The sequence below is a fragment of the Hemitrygon akajei genome, chromosome 8 (genome assembly GCF_048418815.1).
Source record: "Hemitrygon akajei chromosome 8, sHemAka1.3, whole genome shotgun sequence".
NCBI classification, from domain to species: domain Eukaryota; kingdom Metazoa; phylum Chordata; class Chondrichthyes; order Myliobatiformes; family Dasyatidae; genus Hemitrygon; species Hemitrygon akajei.
Window position 1 is genome coordinate 29,558,540 of NC_133131.1, and position 15,162 is coordinate 29,573,701.

General features: G+C 42.0%; 1 protein-coding gene across 1 annotated transcript in view; it reads left to right on the forward strand.

Annotated features, from left to right (window-relative positions):
• Positions 1 to 11,734, forward strand: part of ca4a (carbonic anhydrase IV a) — a 30,120-nt gene extending 18,386 nt beyond the window's left edge. Inside the window, exons 4-8 of the mRNA XM_073053542.1 lie at positions 504 to 649; positions 2,468 to 2,560; positions 4,075 to 4,141; positions 7,552 to 7,715; positions 8,283 to 11,734. Coding sequence (XP_072909643.1) covers positions 504 to 649; positions 2,468 to 2,560; positions 4,075 to 4,141; positions 7,552 to 7,715; positions 8,283 to 8,462 — 650 coding nt within the window. The 3' untranslated portion in view covers positions 8,463 to 11,734. The remainder of the gene's footprint in view (positions 1 to 503; positions 650 to 2,467; positions 2,561 to 4,074; positions 4,142 to 7,551; positions 7,716 to 8,282) is intronic.
• The last annotated feature ends 3,428 nt before the right edge of the window (positions 11,735 to 15,162 follow it).

The following is a 15,162-nucleotide window of genomic DNA, read 5'->3' on the forward strand; positions in this document are numbered from 1 at the left end:
TTGATTGCAGCAGTACATTGAGGCAATGCAAGGTAAAATAATGTAAATGTAGAATAAAGTGTTCAGTAAAGAGAAAGTTATACAGGTAAACAGTAAGGCGTAAAGTGGATTGTGAGGTCAAGAGGCCATTTTATTGCATTAGGGACTGTTTATAGTCATATAACAGTGGGGCAGAAGCTGCCTTGATCTTGGTGGTACATGCTTTCAGGCTTTTGTATCTTCTGCCCAGCGGGTGGAGATAGAACTGAGAGTGACTGGGGAGGGTTGGGTCTTTGATTATGCTGACTGCTTTAATGAGGAAATGTAAAATACAGTCAGAGTCCATGGAGGGAATCCTGGTTTCCATGTTATGTTGAGACTGTGTGGAAGAAGGACTCTGGGGTTAAAAACAAGAGTCACATGTCCAGGACTTAAACAAAGATATGTCTTAGCAATTCTAACGGCCGGTGAGCTGTTACATGTGTATTTTCACTTTTTTTTCCAATTTGTTTTCTTGTTTATAGTTCAGGTGAATTTAGAAGGAGACATCACTATTAGTGGTGGAGGTCTTCCTGGCACATTCAAGGCACTTCAGTTCCACTATCACTGGGGAACGACAACTCTCCCTGGGTCAGAACATACTATAAATAGGGTGCAGTACCCCATGGAGGTAAGACAAGTACATGTTCAATGTTCAAGAGTAATGTTTTTATTTGTGGAAACAAGGTCTTGAATCCATCCAGTTCCTCTGCTTGGGAAAGTGCTTTGTTTTGCCCGAAACATTTGCTCGTTGCATCTTGTGTGGACATTTCCAGAGAATAGCTGTAGCTGAAATCATTCTGCATTTACTCCAACTGTTAGCCATCTAGTCAGTTCGTTATGTTGGAATGCAACAGAATCTGGGTAGAACCGTAAGACATAGGAGCAGAATTAGGCCATTTGGCCCATTGAGTCTGCTCTGCCATTCAATCATGGCTGATCCTTTTCTCCCCTGACAGCTCTGCCTGTGGTGGTGACTTATTCATTTCATACAGGAGCCCTAGATCCCACACCACCAGGTTCAGGAACATTTTTTCACCCTTCAAAACTGGCTTCTGAGCCAGTGTGAATAATTTCACTCACCTCACCACTGAACTGATTGCTGAACACAACCTATCAAATCACTTTCAAGGACTCTACGACTCATGTTCTCAGTATTATTTATTTAGTTTTGTTACTTGCACAGTTTGTCTTCATTTGCACATTGGTTGCTTGTCAGTCCTTTCTGTGCAGTTTTTCATTGATTCTATTGCATTTTTTTGTTCTACTGTGAATCTCGGCAAGTAAACAAACCTCAGGGTGGTATATGGTGACATCAAAGGTTCAAAGGTCAAGTTTAATGTCAGAGAAATGTATACAGTATACATCCTGAAATGCTTTTTCTTCGCAAAACATCCACAAAAACAGAGAAGTGCACCACAGAATGAACAACAGTTAAACGTGAGAACCCCGAAGCTCCCCCCCACCAGCTTCCCCCTCCCGCCGTAAGCGGCAGCAAGCAACAATCCCCCTCCCCCCACCGGCAAAAAAAGCAAGCATCGGTATCAGCACCAAGCCCAACCTTGAGCTAAGCAGTAGCAAAGACACAGACCAAAGTTACCCCAAAGACTTTGCATTCCATCCGACATTCCACAACCCACAGGTTCTCTCTCTCCCTGGCAAGGGAAAGGGTGGTGTCCCCATTTTCACAGCGAGCGGGACACATTAACAACAACCTTTGATAATTTACTTTGAACTTTAAATTGCTTCAGGCTAACTTCACATTAACTGAGACAGATTTGGCATTGGGCAGTAAAATGTCCCTGTACACTTGATTCAGGGCAGAGGAGTGACCACTTTTCCCAGCTGAGGGAAGGTTTGTTTTTCACACGCTATAATCCATTAAGGACCAATTTTTGCAACCCAACATATCCTCAGCTGAGGCATGAGACTGCAGGTGCTGAAATCTGGAGCATAAAAAAATCCACACAATCTGCAGGAGGAAGTCAGCAAGGCGAGCAGCCTTTGTTGGGGTGGGGCGGTGTGGGTGGGCGTGGGAGGAATTGTTGACATTTCAGGTTGAGACCCTGTGTTAGGGCTGAGAGTGGAGAGGGCGACTAGTATGAAAAGGAGGGGGCGTTGAGACGGGGCGGTAGGTGTTCACTGAAGGGAGGTGGTAACAGGCAAGAGGAAAAGGGCAGATGGAGACAGATAGCGTGGGGGGTGGGAAGATGGGCTTGGTGGGAATGGGATAGTGAAGTTAGAGTAGGAACCCGGAGGGGTAATAAATCGAGATGCAAAGGTTGTATGTGCTGGAAGCTGATAAATAAGGAAAAATTTAAGAGAGAGAAAGGCACTAGACTTTAGTAATGCAGTGATTTAGATGTCATCCTGCTCCTAGTTTTTAAGAATTAAAAGAATGCGCAGCATTCAGTGTAATTTACTATCTTCATGATTGTGTCTTTTACAGTTACATATAGTCCACATGAATAAAAAGTACCATTCGCTGGACGAAGCTTTGAGACATTCAGATGGTCTGGCTGTGCTGGGATTTATGATTATTGTGAGTATTGACCACGTGGCTTTTCAGCCAGTTATCACCGATAATAACTGATTTAAAAATCTTCCACCATGACAGCATGTTCAGGCTTTGAGAAATAAAAATGTAATGAGTAGCCCATTTAGTCTCTCCACCCTTCTTTGTCTCTGAGGAAGATTATGTCAGATTCTTGTTTCTCTTTCTATCCCAAATTCCTTTGAGATGAGCCTTAAGGCTTGCCATATATCCAAAGCTCTCTAGAGTTCCAGAAATTACAAAATTCTGAGTAAGGAATTTTCTCCTCACCTTGGTACTAATTGGCTAGATCTTTGTGCTGAGACTATGCTCATTAAACTTGACTCATGAAAGGACATCCCTTTGCATCTACCATATCAGTGCTGCTCAGAATACTATATCTTATTGAGGTAACTTTTTATTCTTCTAAACTTCAGGAGTAATAGGGCAAACCTGATTGAATCATTCTTTATGACAGACTCAAAGTCAACAAAAAATAACCCTGAGCCTTCTACGGAGAGTAGTTGCGTTTTATTTGGTTTCAGCTGTAACCCATTCATTCTCAATCAGATGTGATTTTCTACTAATTAATACAGTCTCCACCCATGTGGAATGGAAAATATGCTCTAAAAGTGTGGGGTTCACAGTGACTTTCCTCCCAAGAACTTATTGACTGTGAGGGATATTATTTGACTCAATGGAGGGAAGTTTTAACAGTTAGGAAACTCACCCGTGATCAAGATAAGTGGGGGGAGACAAAGGGGTACAGCCAGGTCTTTGTGGGGAGTTGGTTTGGTAGTAAGATTGACAATTTCTGATTAACGTCCGCATTTACAGAGGAAGGACTGGTTCTTCAAACTCAACTCCTTACCTAAGGTGAGAGAAGCTGTGGGAAGGAGTTAAGAACCTTTACAGTATTTACTTAAAAATAGAAATGAGCATTCCCCCCCCCCCCCCCAATTCTCACAGGCCCTCCTCCTTACTAAAAACCTCTAAATCAAACCCAAACCCTATCCCATTTCATCAAAGTTGTGGATTGGATTCATCTGGCGAAGCTGTTTGTTACACAGAGTTGATGAAAGTCCAAAACTTCAAATGGGTTTTTGAAGGGCTAGGTGGGTCTGTAATGGTCTTGAGACTTACTTAGAATTGAAGCTTCCAGATTCCCGGTTGGAATTCTGCTCCATAGCATATATGGTATCCGTGCACCACCAGCTCCACTTCCTGATATCCCATTAATTGATTCTGAACCAATGGAAATCAAGCCCCTGGTGGCACCAGTTTGTTCACATTGAAAACTCACAATTAAGCCCAAATGTGACTGTGCTGATATCTGGGGCTTACAGCAGGATGTTAGTGGCTAGTGGCCCTCATCCGGCTCAGGAAGATTAATATCAATCTTTGTTACTTTTACCCACACTGAGATCAAGCAAAGGATTCCACTCACCTGCTGAGATGGTCAGGCTTCTTGTTTTTGAATTTTAAACACGTGCTATTTAGTTTCTATTGATCTTTTTTTTCAGGAGTCAGCAAAAGCTAATGATGGAAGCAAAAATGTGATCGAAGCTCTGAACAAAGTTCGACATAATGGTAAATCTTAATAACAATTGTGTAACTTTCTGGTAATCTCTCCCTCTAATAGTATCTCTTGATCTCTCCACATTTTGTTTTGCTTCAGCCTCTATTCTCTTTCAACAATCTAGTTGCTCTTGGTCTGTGGCGAGTCCGATAATTCCTTTAGTTCTCGTTATCATGCCTCTGCTTATGCACACCACCACCTCACCAGCCAGGCCATGCTCCCTTCTCATTCCTGAGTAGCAGGAGCCTTGGGTGCCACACCACCGGGTTCAGGACAGGTATTACCCCTCAACCATCGAGCTCCTGAACCAGAGAGGATAACTTCATTCACCCCAACACTGAACTGATTCCACAACCTATGGATTCACTTTCAAGGACTCTACAACACATGCTCTCAGTATAACTTACTATTTATTTATTATTGTTGTTTTCTGTTTGTATTTTTGCTTTCTCATAGTGAAGGGCAACACTCAGACAGATGGAGAAGGTTCACTTGGTGGCCCGAGGGAATCAGGACTACTTCTCTCATTGCTGGAATGATACTCGTTTCCTTCATAAAGAAATATTCACATTCCCTTAACTGGAAGGATTCCTGAATTTCAGTAAACTATCATTGTACATATTCAAAGTTTCTGGCACCTATACCTTACCCCCACCAACTAAAAGCAGGTGTATTTTGAGATTTCTACAGTTATAAAATCAACTTTTTTGGGGGTTGAAAACTACTGTCATAGGAATTTGAATTATCCAGCATCACATCATATGTTAGAAGAATACGTACACGACGCTGGAAGAACTCAGCAGGTCAGGCAGCATCCATGAGAAAAGAGTAGCCAACGTTTCGGGCTGAGACCCTTCATCAGGAATGGGGGGGAAGAGAGGGCCGAAGCCCAGTAATAGAGATGGGGAAGGGGGAAGGGCTAGAGGAGAACCAATCAGAGGAAGGATAAAGGGGGGAGGGGATAAGCATGAAAGAACTGTAGAGATAAAGGAGCAGAAAGTTGAAAGGGGAGAGAGACAGAGAGGGACCTAGAATAGGGGAAAGGGGAGGGGGAGGGAATTACCAAAAATTGGAGAATTCAATGTTCATACCACCAGGCTGGAGGCTACCCAGACGGTAGATGAGGTGTTGCTCCTCCAACCTGAGTTTGGCCTCATCATGGCAGTAGAGGAGGCCATGTATGGACATATCTAGATGGGAATGAGAGGCAGAGTTGAAGTGGGTGGTAACCGGGAGGTCCTGTCCATTGTGACGGACGGAGTGGAGGTGCTCGACAAAGTGGTTCCCCAATCTGCGTCAGGTCTCGCCGATGTAGAGGAGGCCGCACCGGGAGCACCGGATGCAATAGGCAACTCCAGCAGACTCGCAGGTGAAGTGTTGCCTCACCTGGAAGGACTGTCTGGGGCCCGGAATGGTGTTAAGAGGGGAGGTGTGGGGACAGGTGTAGCATTTGCGCTTACAGGGATAAGTGCTGGGTGGTAGTTCTGTGGGGAGGGACGTGTGGACCAGGTAGTTGTGGAGGGAACGATCCCTGCGAAAAGCTGAGAGGGGTAGGGAGGGAAAGGTGTGCTGGGTGGTGGGATCCTGTTGAAGGTGGCGGAAGTTGCGGAGGATAATGTGTTGGATCCGGAGGCTGGTGGGGTGGTAGGTGAGGACAAGGGGACCCTGTCCCTGTTGTGGTGAAGGGAGGGTGGGTTAAGGGCTGAAGTGTGGGAGGTGGAGGAGATGCCGGTGAGGGCATCTTTGATGATGCCAGAAGGGAAACCACGATCCTGAAAGAAAGAGGACATTTGAGAAGTCCTGGAATGGAAAGCCTCATCCTGGGAGCAGATGCGGCAGAGACGGAGGAACTGGGAATAGGGAATGGCATTTTTGCATTGGGCAGGGTGGGAAGAGGTATATTCAAGATAGTTTTGGGAGTCAGTGGGTTTGTAGAAGATGTCAGTGGATAGTCTGTCTCCGGAGATGGAGACCAGGAGATCAAGAAAGGGGAGAGAAGATGGACCAAGTGAATTTAAGGGCTGGGTGAAAGTTAGAGGCAAAGTTGATGAAATTGACGAGCTCAGCATGGGTGCAGGAAACAGCACCAATGTAGTCGTCAATGTAGCGGAGGAAAAGATGGGGAGTGGTGCCAGTATAGATTTGGAGCATAGACTGTTCCACATAACCCACAAAGAGGCAGGCATAGCTGGGGCCCATGCGAGTGCCCATGGCTACGCCCTTGATCTGGAGAAAGTGGGAAGAACCAAAGGAGAAGTTATTGAGAGTTAGAACAAGCTCCGCCAACTGGAGGAGTGTGGTGGTGCTGGGGAACTGGTGGGGTCTGTTATCCAAAAAGTAGCGGAGGGCTTTGAGGCCTTCTTGATGTGGGATGGAGGTGTATAAGGATTGAACATCCATGGTAAAAATGAAGCAGTCCCTCCCCACAGAACTCCCACCCAGCACTTATCCCTGTAAGCGCAAATGCTACACCTGTCCCCACACCTCCCCTCTTAACACCATTCCGGGCTCCAGACAGTCCTTCCAGGTGAGACAACACTTCACCTGCGAGTCTGCTGGAGTTGTCTGTTGCATCCGGTGCTCCTGGTGCGGCCTCCTCTACATCGGCGAGGCCCAACGCAGATTGGGGGACCGCTTCGTCGAGCACCTACGCTCCGTCCGTCACAATAGACAGGACCTCCCGGTTGCCACCCACTTCAACTCTGCCTCTCATTCTCATCTCGATATGTCCACACATGGCCTCCTCTACTGCCATGATGAGGCCAAACTCAGGTTGGAGGAGCAACACCTCATCTACCATCTGGGTAGCCTCCAGTGGTATGAATGTTGAATTCTCCGATTTCCGGTAATTCCCTCCCCCTCACCCTTCTCCTATCCTAGGTCCCTCTCTGCCTCTCTCCCCTTTCAACTTCCTGCTCCTTTATCTCTACAGTTCTTTCATGCTTATCCCCTTCCCCCTTTATCTTTCCTCTGATTGGTTTTCCACCTGGCGCCTCTTGCCCTTCCCCCTCCCCCATCTCTATTACTGGGCTTCGGCCCTCTCTTCCCCCCCATTCCTGATGAAGGGTCTCGGCCCGAAACATTGGCTACTCTTTTCTCACGGATGCTGCCTGACCTGCTGAGTTCTTCCAGCGTCGTGTACATATTCTTTGATCCACAGCATCTGCAGTTGTATTTTTGTATTTTTGTGTATCACATTATATATTCCCTTCTGTTTAAGTTAGAGTCCAGCACACACAATTAATACATCCATGGAGTCTTTAGAACTCCTGTGTTAAGCAATTGATGGTATAAGCAAATTCATGGCTCTTGAAATTTATGTTCTAACTTTTTTTATATTGGACAGTGTAAAACTGAAAATCATTGATAAGTTGTTTTGATATCATTATAGTAGCCCTTTTCTTTCTCTGCTACCTTTTAGGTGCTATGTCCAAGCTGAAACAATTTTCATTGAAAAATATGATTCCCGATCAAAAAAAGCTTAAAAAATATTACCGTTATCAAGGCTCATTAACGACTCCACCTTGCAGTGAAGCAGTGATTTGGACGGTGTTTGCAGAACCCATTCAGTGGAACAATGATCAGGTATGGCTTGTGCATGAGGCATCTGCATCTTAAATGGACTATCCCTAGTTTTTAAATGGTGACACCTGGCTCTAGATTCTCCCACAAGAAGAAACATCCTCTGTACATCCACCATGTCAAAGTATCTAGTATGATTTAGTCAAGTCACCTCTCACTCTCCTAAACCCCAGCAGACATATGCCTGGGAGAAATGGGATTGCAATGTGAGTTGATGCTAAATGACGTCCTGCCATGTTCTCAGAGACTAGAATTTTGGGTCAGCTAATTTCGTCTACCATCGAATATGGCCATTCAATCCAATATCATTTTTGTTGCAGAGGAAGTTGATCTCACTATTTCTAAGGCTGGTAAATTTGCTTTTGTTTTGTAGCTGTGGATTGCACATTGCAATGTCCATTTCTTATCCACCTTAACACCGCTCAGTGTGGATTATGTCATACAATAACGCATGGTTTGTTGTGCTTTCCGTTTTTGGAGTGAAAATTTCATGAAAAAATGATGTACTGGATTTTTAAAAAAACTACTACTTGAAAACTTAACATGATATTATCTTTATTTTATTTTCAGCTCAATGCATTTCCTAAAGAAATCTTCTTCAATGGCTCTGAACATATGGTTAAAAACTTCAGGACGGTTCAAGACCCAGAAGGTCGCATGGTCTATGTTTCAAATTCAGCTGTTGGGTCCTTTCATGTTGCGCTGCTGTGGTCTGTACTTGTGGTCTGGGCATCTGTATTATTAAACTGACTAACTTAAAGATTCGATTCATATGGAGTTTCCTGTCCTGCCTCATGGATTTAGAAGGAAATCCCAGTAACCAAATTTGCCAAACTCCACAGGTTAACCCTAAGCAACATTTACCTTGCTGTTAGAAGGTTCCCTAAGGGAAAATGAGTAAGATGGTCTATCCTCTTGTCATTTTACCTCTACCAGCACAGTTCCATGATAGGAGGTACTTGTAGACTTGCTTATTATTTTCAGAGAGTGTGCAGGGTGGTATATTGGGGGCTGTTAAATCAAAAAACCTTGTTAAAACATGTTTGACTTCAATCAACTGATGCCTTTCTAAGCCAGGCAAAACAAGAAGGCACTTTTAAGTTGTGATAAGTTAAATACTTGCAAAAGAAAGGAAAACAAAGCATTTGAACACCTACTGTACGTTTTACTTCTTCGAAGTCTGTAAAAGAGGAGCCAGTGATTTTGTTCAGTTTCGGAAATAGCAACTGTTTGTACAATTGTCACAAGTCGCTTTCACCCTTTCATTGATGAAGTTAGTACAACTTCATAAGGGAAGACATTGAAAGTAATGAGGGCTATGGATTGTGGGACGGTGGTAGTGAAGAAGGTTTTTTTAACTGTTTCGGAAAGATGTTAGGGTGACTTTAATTCAGGAAATGGCAAAGTTTGACCCTGAGGAAAACTAAAAAGAGTTATGTCAATTGTATGGAGACCAGAAAGTCTGGGATTGAGTAATAGAGTGAAGGAGAGTAACTTTCTCCTGTATGCGCTGATCCGGAATATAGTAGTTGGAAGCAAAGGGTACTACTTATATACTTGAAAAGATAAAAATATTCAGGGCTATAAGGATCAAGGCTAACCGGAGATTTAGTTCAAAGATCCAATGCATTCAAAATGGCTTTCTTCCATGCTGAAAGATTCCACTAGTTCAGGTCAGAATTCTTAAGAAATTTGGAAATGCAAGAGTGCAGAACCTGGAATTTGGAGCAAAGCAAATAAGGTAACTGGAAGAATTCAGTGGACTGAGCAACATAGGTGTGAGCACAGAGGCTGTAGTTCTGTACCTGGTCTAAGATTGCTGAGGAAAGATGGCCAGAGTATAGAAGTAAGAGCAAGAGTAGAGGCAGAAGCTGGTATGTGATGGGTGGACACAGATAAGGGAGGAATTGTGGGTACACAGAACCATATAAGAGAGGGGAGAGGACAGCACAGGAGTCAAGGGAGAAGAAACCCTGTTGAATAGGTTTGTGGGTGATGGGGCAGATGGAACCTATCCACCAGGGTTTCTTCTCGATTGGTTCACCTTTGTTATTCTCTCCCCGTCTCCTACCTGGTTCCATCTATTACATCTTGGTGCTCCCTTTCTCCTCCCCATCCAGTTTCATCTGCCTAATTGTCCTCCACCAATTACCCACCCAGCTTTGTCTCACCCCTCGCTCTTGCTCCTTTATACTGGCTCTCTTCCATTAAAACTCTCATTCTGGAAATATAGAGCATCCCTTTGCCTTTACAACTGATGCAAAACCCGCTGAGTTCTCCCAGCAGTTTAGTTTTTTTATTTCCAAGGAATTTTTCTGGAAAACTGAGACTAAACTCTTTGTGGGGTTCTGAAGGGCCAGTCTGATTACTCTTTGCATAAACAAAACAATCTTGAGTGATTCTATAATATTCTCACTTGATTTTTCTCACTTTTTCACTTACTTGAATATTCTCACTTGATTTTACTCAGTAGGAAATCTTCTGCTGCATCCCCACTCAGAACTGAACTAAAATTCAAGCCAGAATCTGCCATTGACATTAGACATGCATTAAAAACTGATCCTTATGAAGGAGACTACTGGCTTGAGAAAGTCAGACCCATATAAGTTTGAAACTGATTATAATATATTGAGATGGAATTGGCTATGTTGGGTTTTTTCAATCTCATTAAATCATAAGTAGATTTATTTTAAAATTCAAAGCACTAATATAATAAATATATTTCAGAAATGCCTGCCTTAAGTTCCCTTCTAAAATAGATTTTTGTTTCTGGAATTGCTTCACTTTGCTAAATGTTTTAATGTGATAGATTACTTTTGTTTTTAATGGAATTGATGGTAAGCTTTTCATAGTGGGCATCAGGTATAGACTTGGAACTGAAGAAATCCATGCTGAACAAATTGGAATTGCTTTAATTTTTCATCTATTTTTCTACTCTCGAAACTACTGTTTAGGAACTGACGGTTAACCAATAACACGTGTAATTAAAAATGTATCCAGTTTAATTTTTGTCAGCATTAACTTTAAATAAAAATGTAACTGCACTGATGAGAAGTATTGTCAGTTGAGGTGTCCCAAAATGGTATCATTACACCAGCAATTACCCTTTTGGAAAACTATTCTATTCTTCAATCATGTTTAATGCAGTTCTTCCAACTAAGACAAATGCATTTGTAACCTTAATAATAGAGTCTGTAAAAGAGGAAATAAAATTTTATACTAGAAATGATTTTTTCCACTTATTTTAAAATAATCAGAAATATTTGTTCACATAATCTTTTGAAAATGTTGTAGGCTGTCACTTGTAGGCTTGTTAAATGTGCGGTCTCCCATTGTTGACTGATACATGATTTTTTTTCTCGAACAGTCATTTTCATTGTTTTAGCCCAGAACGACGCCAGTATTTTTTGTTGGTAAAATCAGCGAGGAAGTCTTTTGCATGACCCAAGTCATGTTTAACTCTGTACAGCCTTTGTACTCACACCAGTATCTGAGTTTGAATTTTGAGAAATGTTCTGAGTGACTAACAGGATTGTCTCTGGATATTGTTTGTTCACCAGTGCTGAGATACTTTACCTCATTGCAGTTACTGATAGAACATCATTTATAAAGTTCTGAGAACTATGAGCAATGAGATTTGGCAGGGAATAATCTTCAAAATAGAAGAGAAATGATACTGGTCTATAGTAAGCAGGTAGATGAGTTAATAGCAGTTGTATTGCGTTTAGTTAGTACTGTCCTCATTAAGTTCAAAATTCTTTAATATGAAAGAGGTTGGCCTGTGTCAGTAATATATATGCCTATGTATTTATCCTTTGTGCTCAGGAAACTGGCTTTCCTGAAATATATAATGCATGCATATAACATATACATTGACTTGTGTGATAATAATTGGCAATTTAGTTAATTTCAAGCACGGAGGTTCTCTGAATGTAGATACAGAAGGAATTTCTTTTCATGCACTATAGAATGATACAATTTCGATTGTACCAGAATCGTGTCAAGAATAGAAGAACATTGTTTGTTGACAAAAAAAGTTATGGGCTCAAATAAGAAGGAAAAAATAATCCATCCAGTTCTGTTCTTGTCTGGCGAGAGTGGCTGAGTCCAAAGCAGTTGATTTTTTCCCCCATGTACTTTCTGTCTAAGTGTACTGTTGCAAACTAACACCAGAACAACACCTTTCCAAACAAGTGTAGTTGATTTCCTTTTTTTTTACCTGTATTGGAGCAATATATTTTTGTTAGAAATTAATGTTTGAATAAGAATTATAAAATAGTCAATGTTTTCAAATAGTACTGTATATTACTGGGAAGTTATGGCAAATAAATGTGGATCCTGTATAAACTGTATGCAATAAAGAACTCCTGTAATATTTCTGTAGCTTTTGAACTTGTACAAAAGTGTAAATAAATTTTTATAACTACTTGTAATGTGGTTGATGGAGTGAATGTTTCTCAAAGTGGTGTAAGAAATGTATGACTTATTGATATGTAAATTGAAACCTATTGTAAAAATATAAAACTTTCAGAACTCAAGTAACTTAAGTTTGTTTTGACATTTTCCTTTTAAAACAGTCTGTATCTATGTAATAACTAAACTATTTATTTAATTTACACGGAACAGACTACATTGCAGAGCTTCTTGGCTGGTTGGAATGACACATTTTTTGGAACATGATGAGCAATCCAGATCCTAACATAACTTTTCATTTAAAATTGGAGAAACTGCTGTGCTTTCTACCTTATAAGCTGCCAATAATGAATATGTGTGAATTATGTATTTTGTATCAAAGCCATAAAACACAGGAACAGAATTATCCCATTTGACCCATCGAGTCTGCTCCACCATTACATCATGGCTGATTAACTATCCCTCTGAACCACATAACTTTTGACATCCTTACTAGTCAAGAACCACTCAACCTTTGCTTAAATATACCCAATGACTTGGTCCCCACAGCTGTCTGTGACAACGAATTATGTTCTGTAACCTCAGAAATTAGTTGAAAGAAAAACTTGGGAGCTTGGGAAATGCGTGTCTACTTTGTTTACTTTAGTGAGGCTTATATATGATGTGGTGGCGTAATGACGTATAAATTCACATACTTTTACATATAACCTGTAATTAATTATCTAAACAACAGAGTGCTTGCTCAAACAGTAAGTCTACAATATTACTCAAATACAACTAAAATTTTAAAGACACATTACTCCTCGCTACTTAGCTATAAACTCCAACTCAATACAGAATACATCTCAACTTGTGTACGTAAACATCCACAACACAGTAAATTTCAAATTGTCCCATTCAGGTTTAAAGATTGAATTGCTTTGGAGGATTATTCTTTTGTGGGATAATGTCTTTCCTGACAAGGATCCCTCTACTAGGCAGATGAGATTTGTGGCAGTGAAACAATCCCAGGTTCTGGGACCTCCCTTGTGCAGATTGTAGGAGTTGACTCTGGGACTGCAGGATATCTGCTGGTTTTGACATCTCTGGCCACCTTTCGTCTCCAACAATTGACTCTGCTCTGCTCAATTGATCGATACGTTGTCTCCAGATAATATCAGACACAATCTCCACTGTGTAGGAGAGTGGTCCACTTTTGGCCTTAATCTTTCCAAGTACCCACTTTTGATCACCTTAGTAGTCCCTTGCAAGGACTGCTTGTCCAGGAGTGAAACATTGAACCTTTTCACCAAGCCATTTGTATGGGTGCTACAGTGCAGATGTAATATGTCTTATTCCATTTACTTTCAGGAATGACTGAAACTGTTCCACAACAAACTGTGGTCCATTGTCACTGACTATCTGTTCTGGAACACCAGTCCTTGAGAAGAGGCTTCTCAACACATCAGCAGTATGCAAAGCTGTAGTGGGGGCTATTGTGAAGTCTTTGGGCCATTTTGTAGGTGCACCCAACACTACCAAGAAATTTGCAACCATGAATTGTCCACCAAAATCCACATGAATCATCTAACAGGACAATGCAGGCCATTCCCAGGGATGGAGAGGTAGTGCTGTTGGCATCTTCTGGATGTGTTGACATCTCGAACAGTGCACACCAAACTGCTTGATCTACTGATCTATCCCAAGTCAACAGACAAAGCTTCGAGGCACCACTTTCATTTTGACCACACTAAGATGACCGGTATGTAGCTCCTTCAAACCTTCAGCTCTCAGCTTGGATGGCACAACAATTCTCAATCCCCACATAAAGCAAACCCTGTCAAGAGCAAGTTCATCCTGGCACTGGTAAAAATGGGGGAACTGGAATTGGTGCTGCACGTTCCAGCCATTTTGGGTGACCACATAGAGGAGACAGTGTGGGGTCTTTTTTTTGGAGTCCTTTGGTTTAACTCTGCTATAATAGGGAGACTTTGGATTTGCATTAGGGAGAATACTTCAAGAGAAGAGCTCTCTTTTGTAAATTTTTTTTAGGTATTTCCTTTCCCAAGGGCAAATGAGGCAATCCATCTGCATTCCCGTGACTAGTTCTCATGAATTTTATCTTGTAATTGTGTCCTCCAAGGAGCAGAGCCTGTCTCTGCATTCATGCTGCTGCTCTTCGTGGAACAACCTCCTGTGGATTGAAAGTGGGCTCTGGCGGTTGAGGGTCAATAATGAGGGTAAACCTTCTCCCACACAAGTACTGGCTGAAGCGTTTTATATCCCAAACCAGATTCAAGGCCTCTCTGCCAACCTGTGATAATTTTTCTGTGCAATGATAAACCACAACGCAAAGGCTATGGGGCATTCACTTCCATCACGCAAAGCATGTGACATGACTGAACCTATACCATAAGGCGAGGTGTCACAGGCAAGTTTCAGTGGATGATGTGGATCATAATGTGTGAGTACAGTGGCCCATGTCACCATTTCCTTTCCTTTTGGAAAGTCATCTCACACTGCTTTGTCTATTGCCACTTCTTCCCTGTCTGTAGTAATGAGTTCAAGGGGTGGAGCACAGTGGCCAGGTTTGGCAGGAGCCTGTTATAGAACTGATAAATCCCAAAAAGGACCACAACAATGACACATTCTTTGGCCTCAGGGCATCCACAACAGTTTGAATTTTCTCAGCACACTTGTATACTTCTTGTGAAAGTAGTGTGACCAGAGTGAAGAATTCACTCTTGTTGCTCTGTGCCCTGAGCCCATGATTTTCTTATCTTTTTAACACTGCCTTAGAATTTTGGAGGTGTTCCTGTCATTCTTGCTGGTAACAATGATATGATTTGGGTAATGCTGCCAAGTGCCTGGTTCCCTTTCTGCCAGAGTTCAGGTGCAGATGTTACTCCAAAAATAAGCCCATTTTGGTGATAAAGCCCTTTGTGAGTGTTTGTGGTGAGAAATGTTTTGGACTCTTCTTTCATTGTTATCTGTAGGTAGGCCTCAGGAAGTATTTTCCTCCAGAAAGATTTACAAAGATACCCTCTATCTTTAGCAG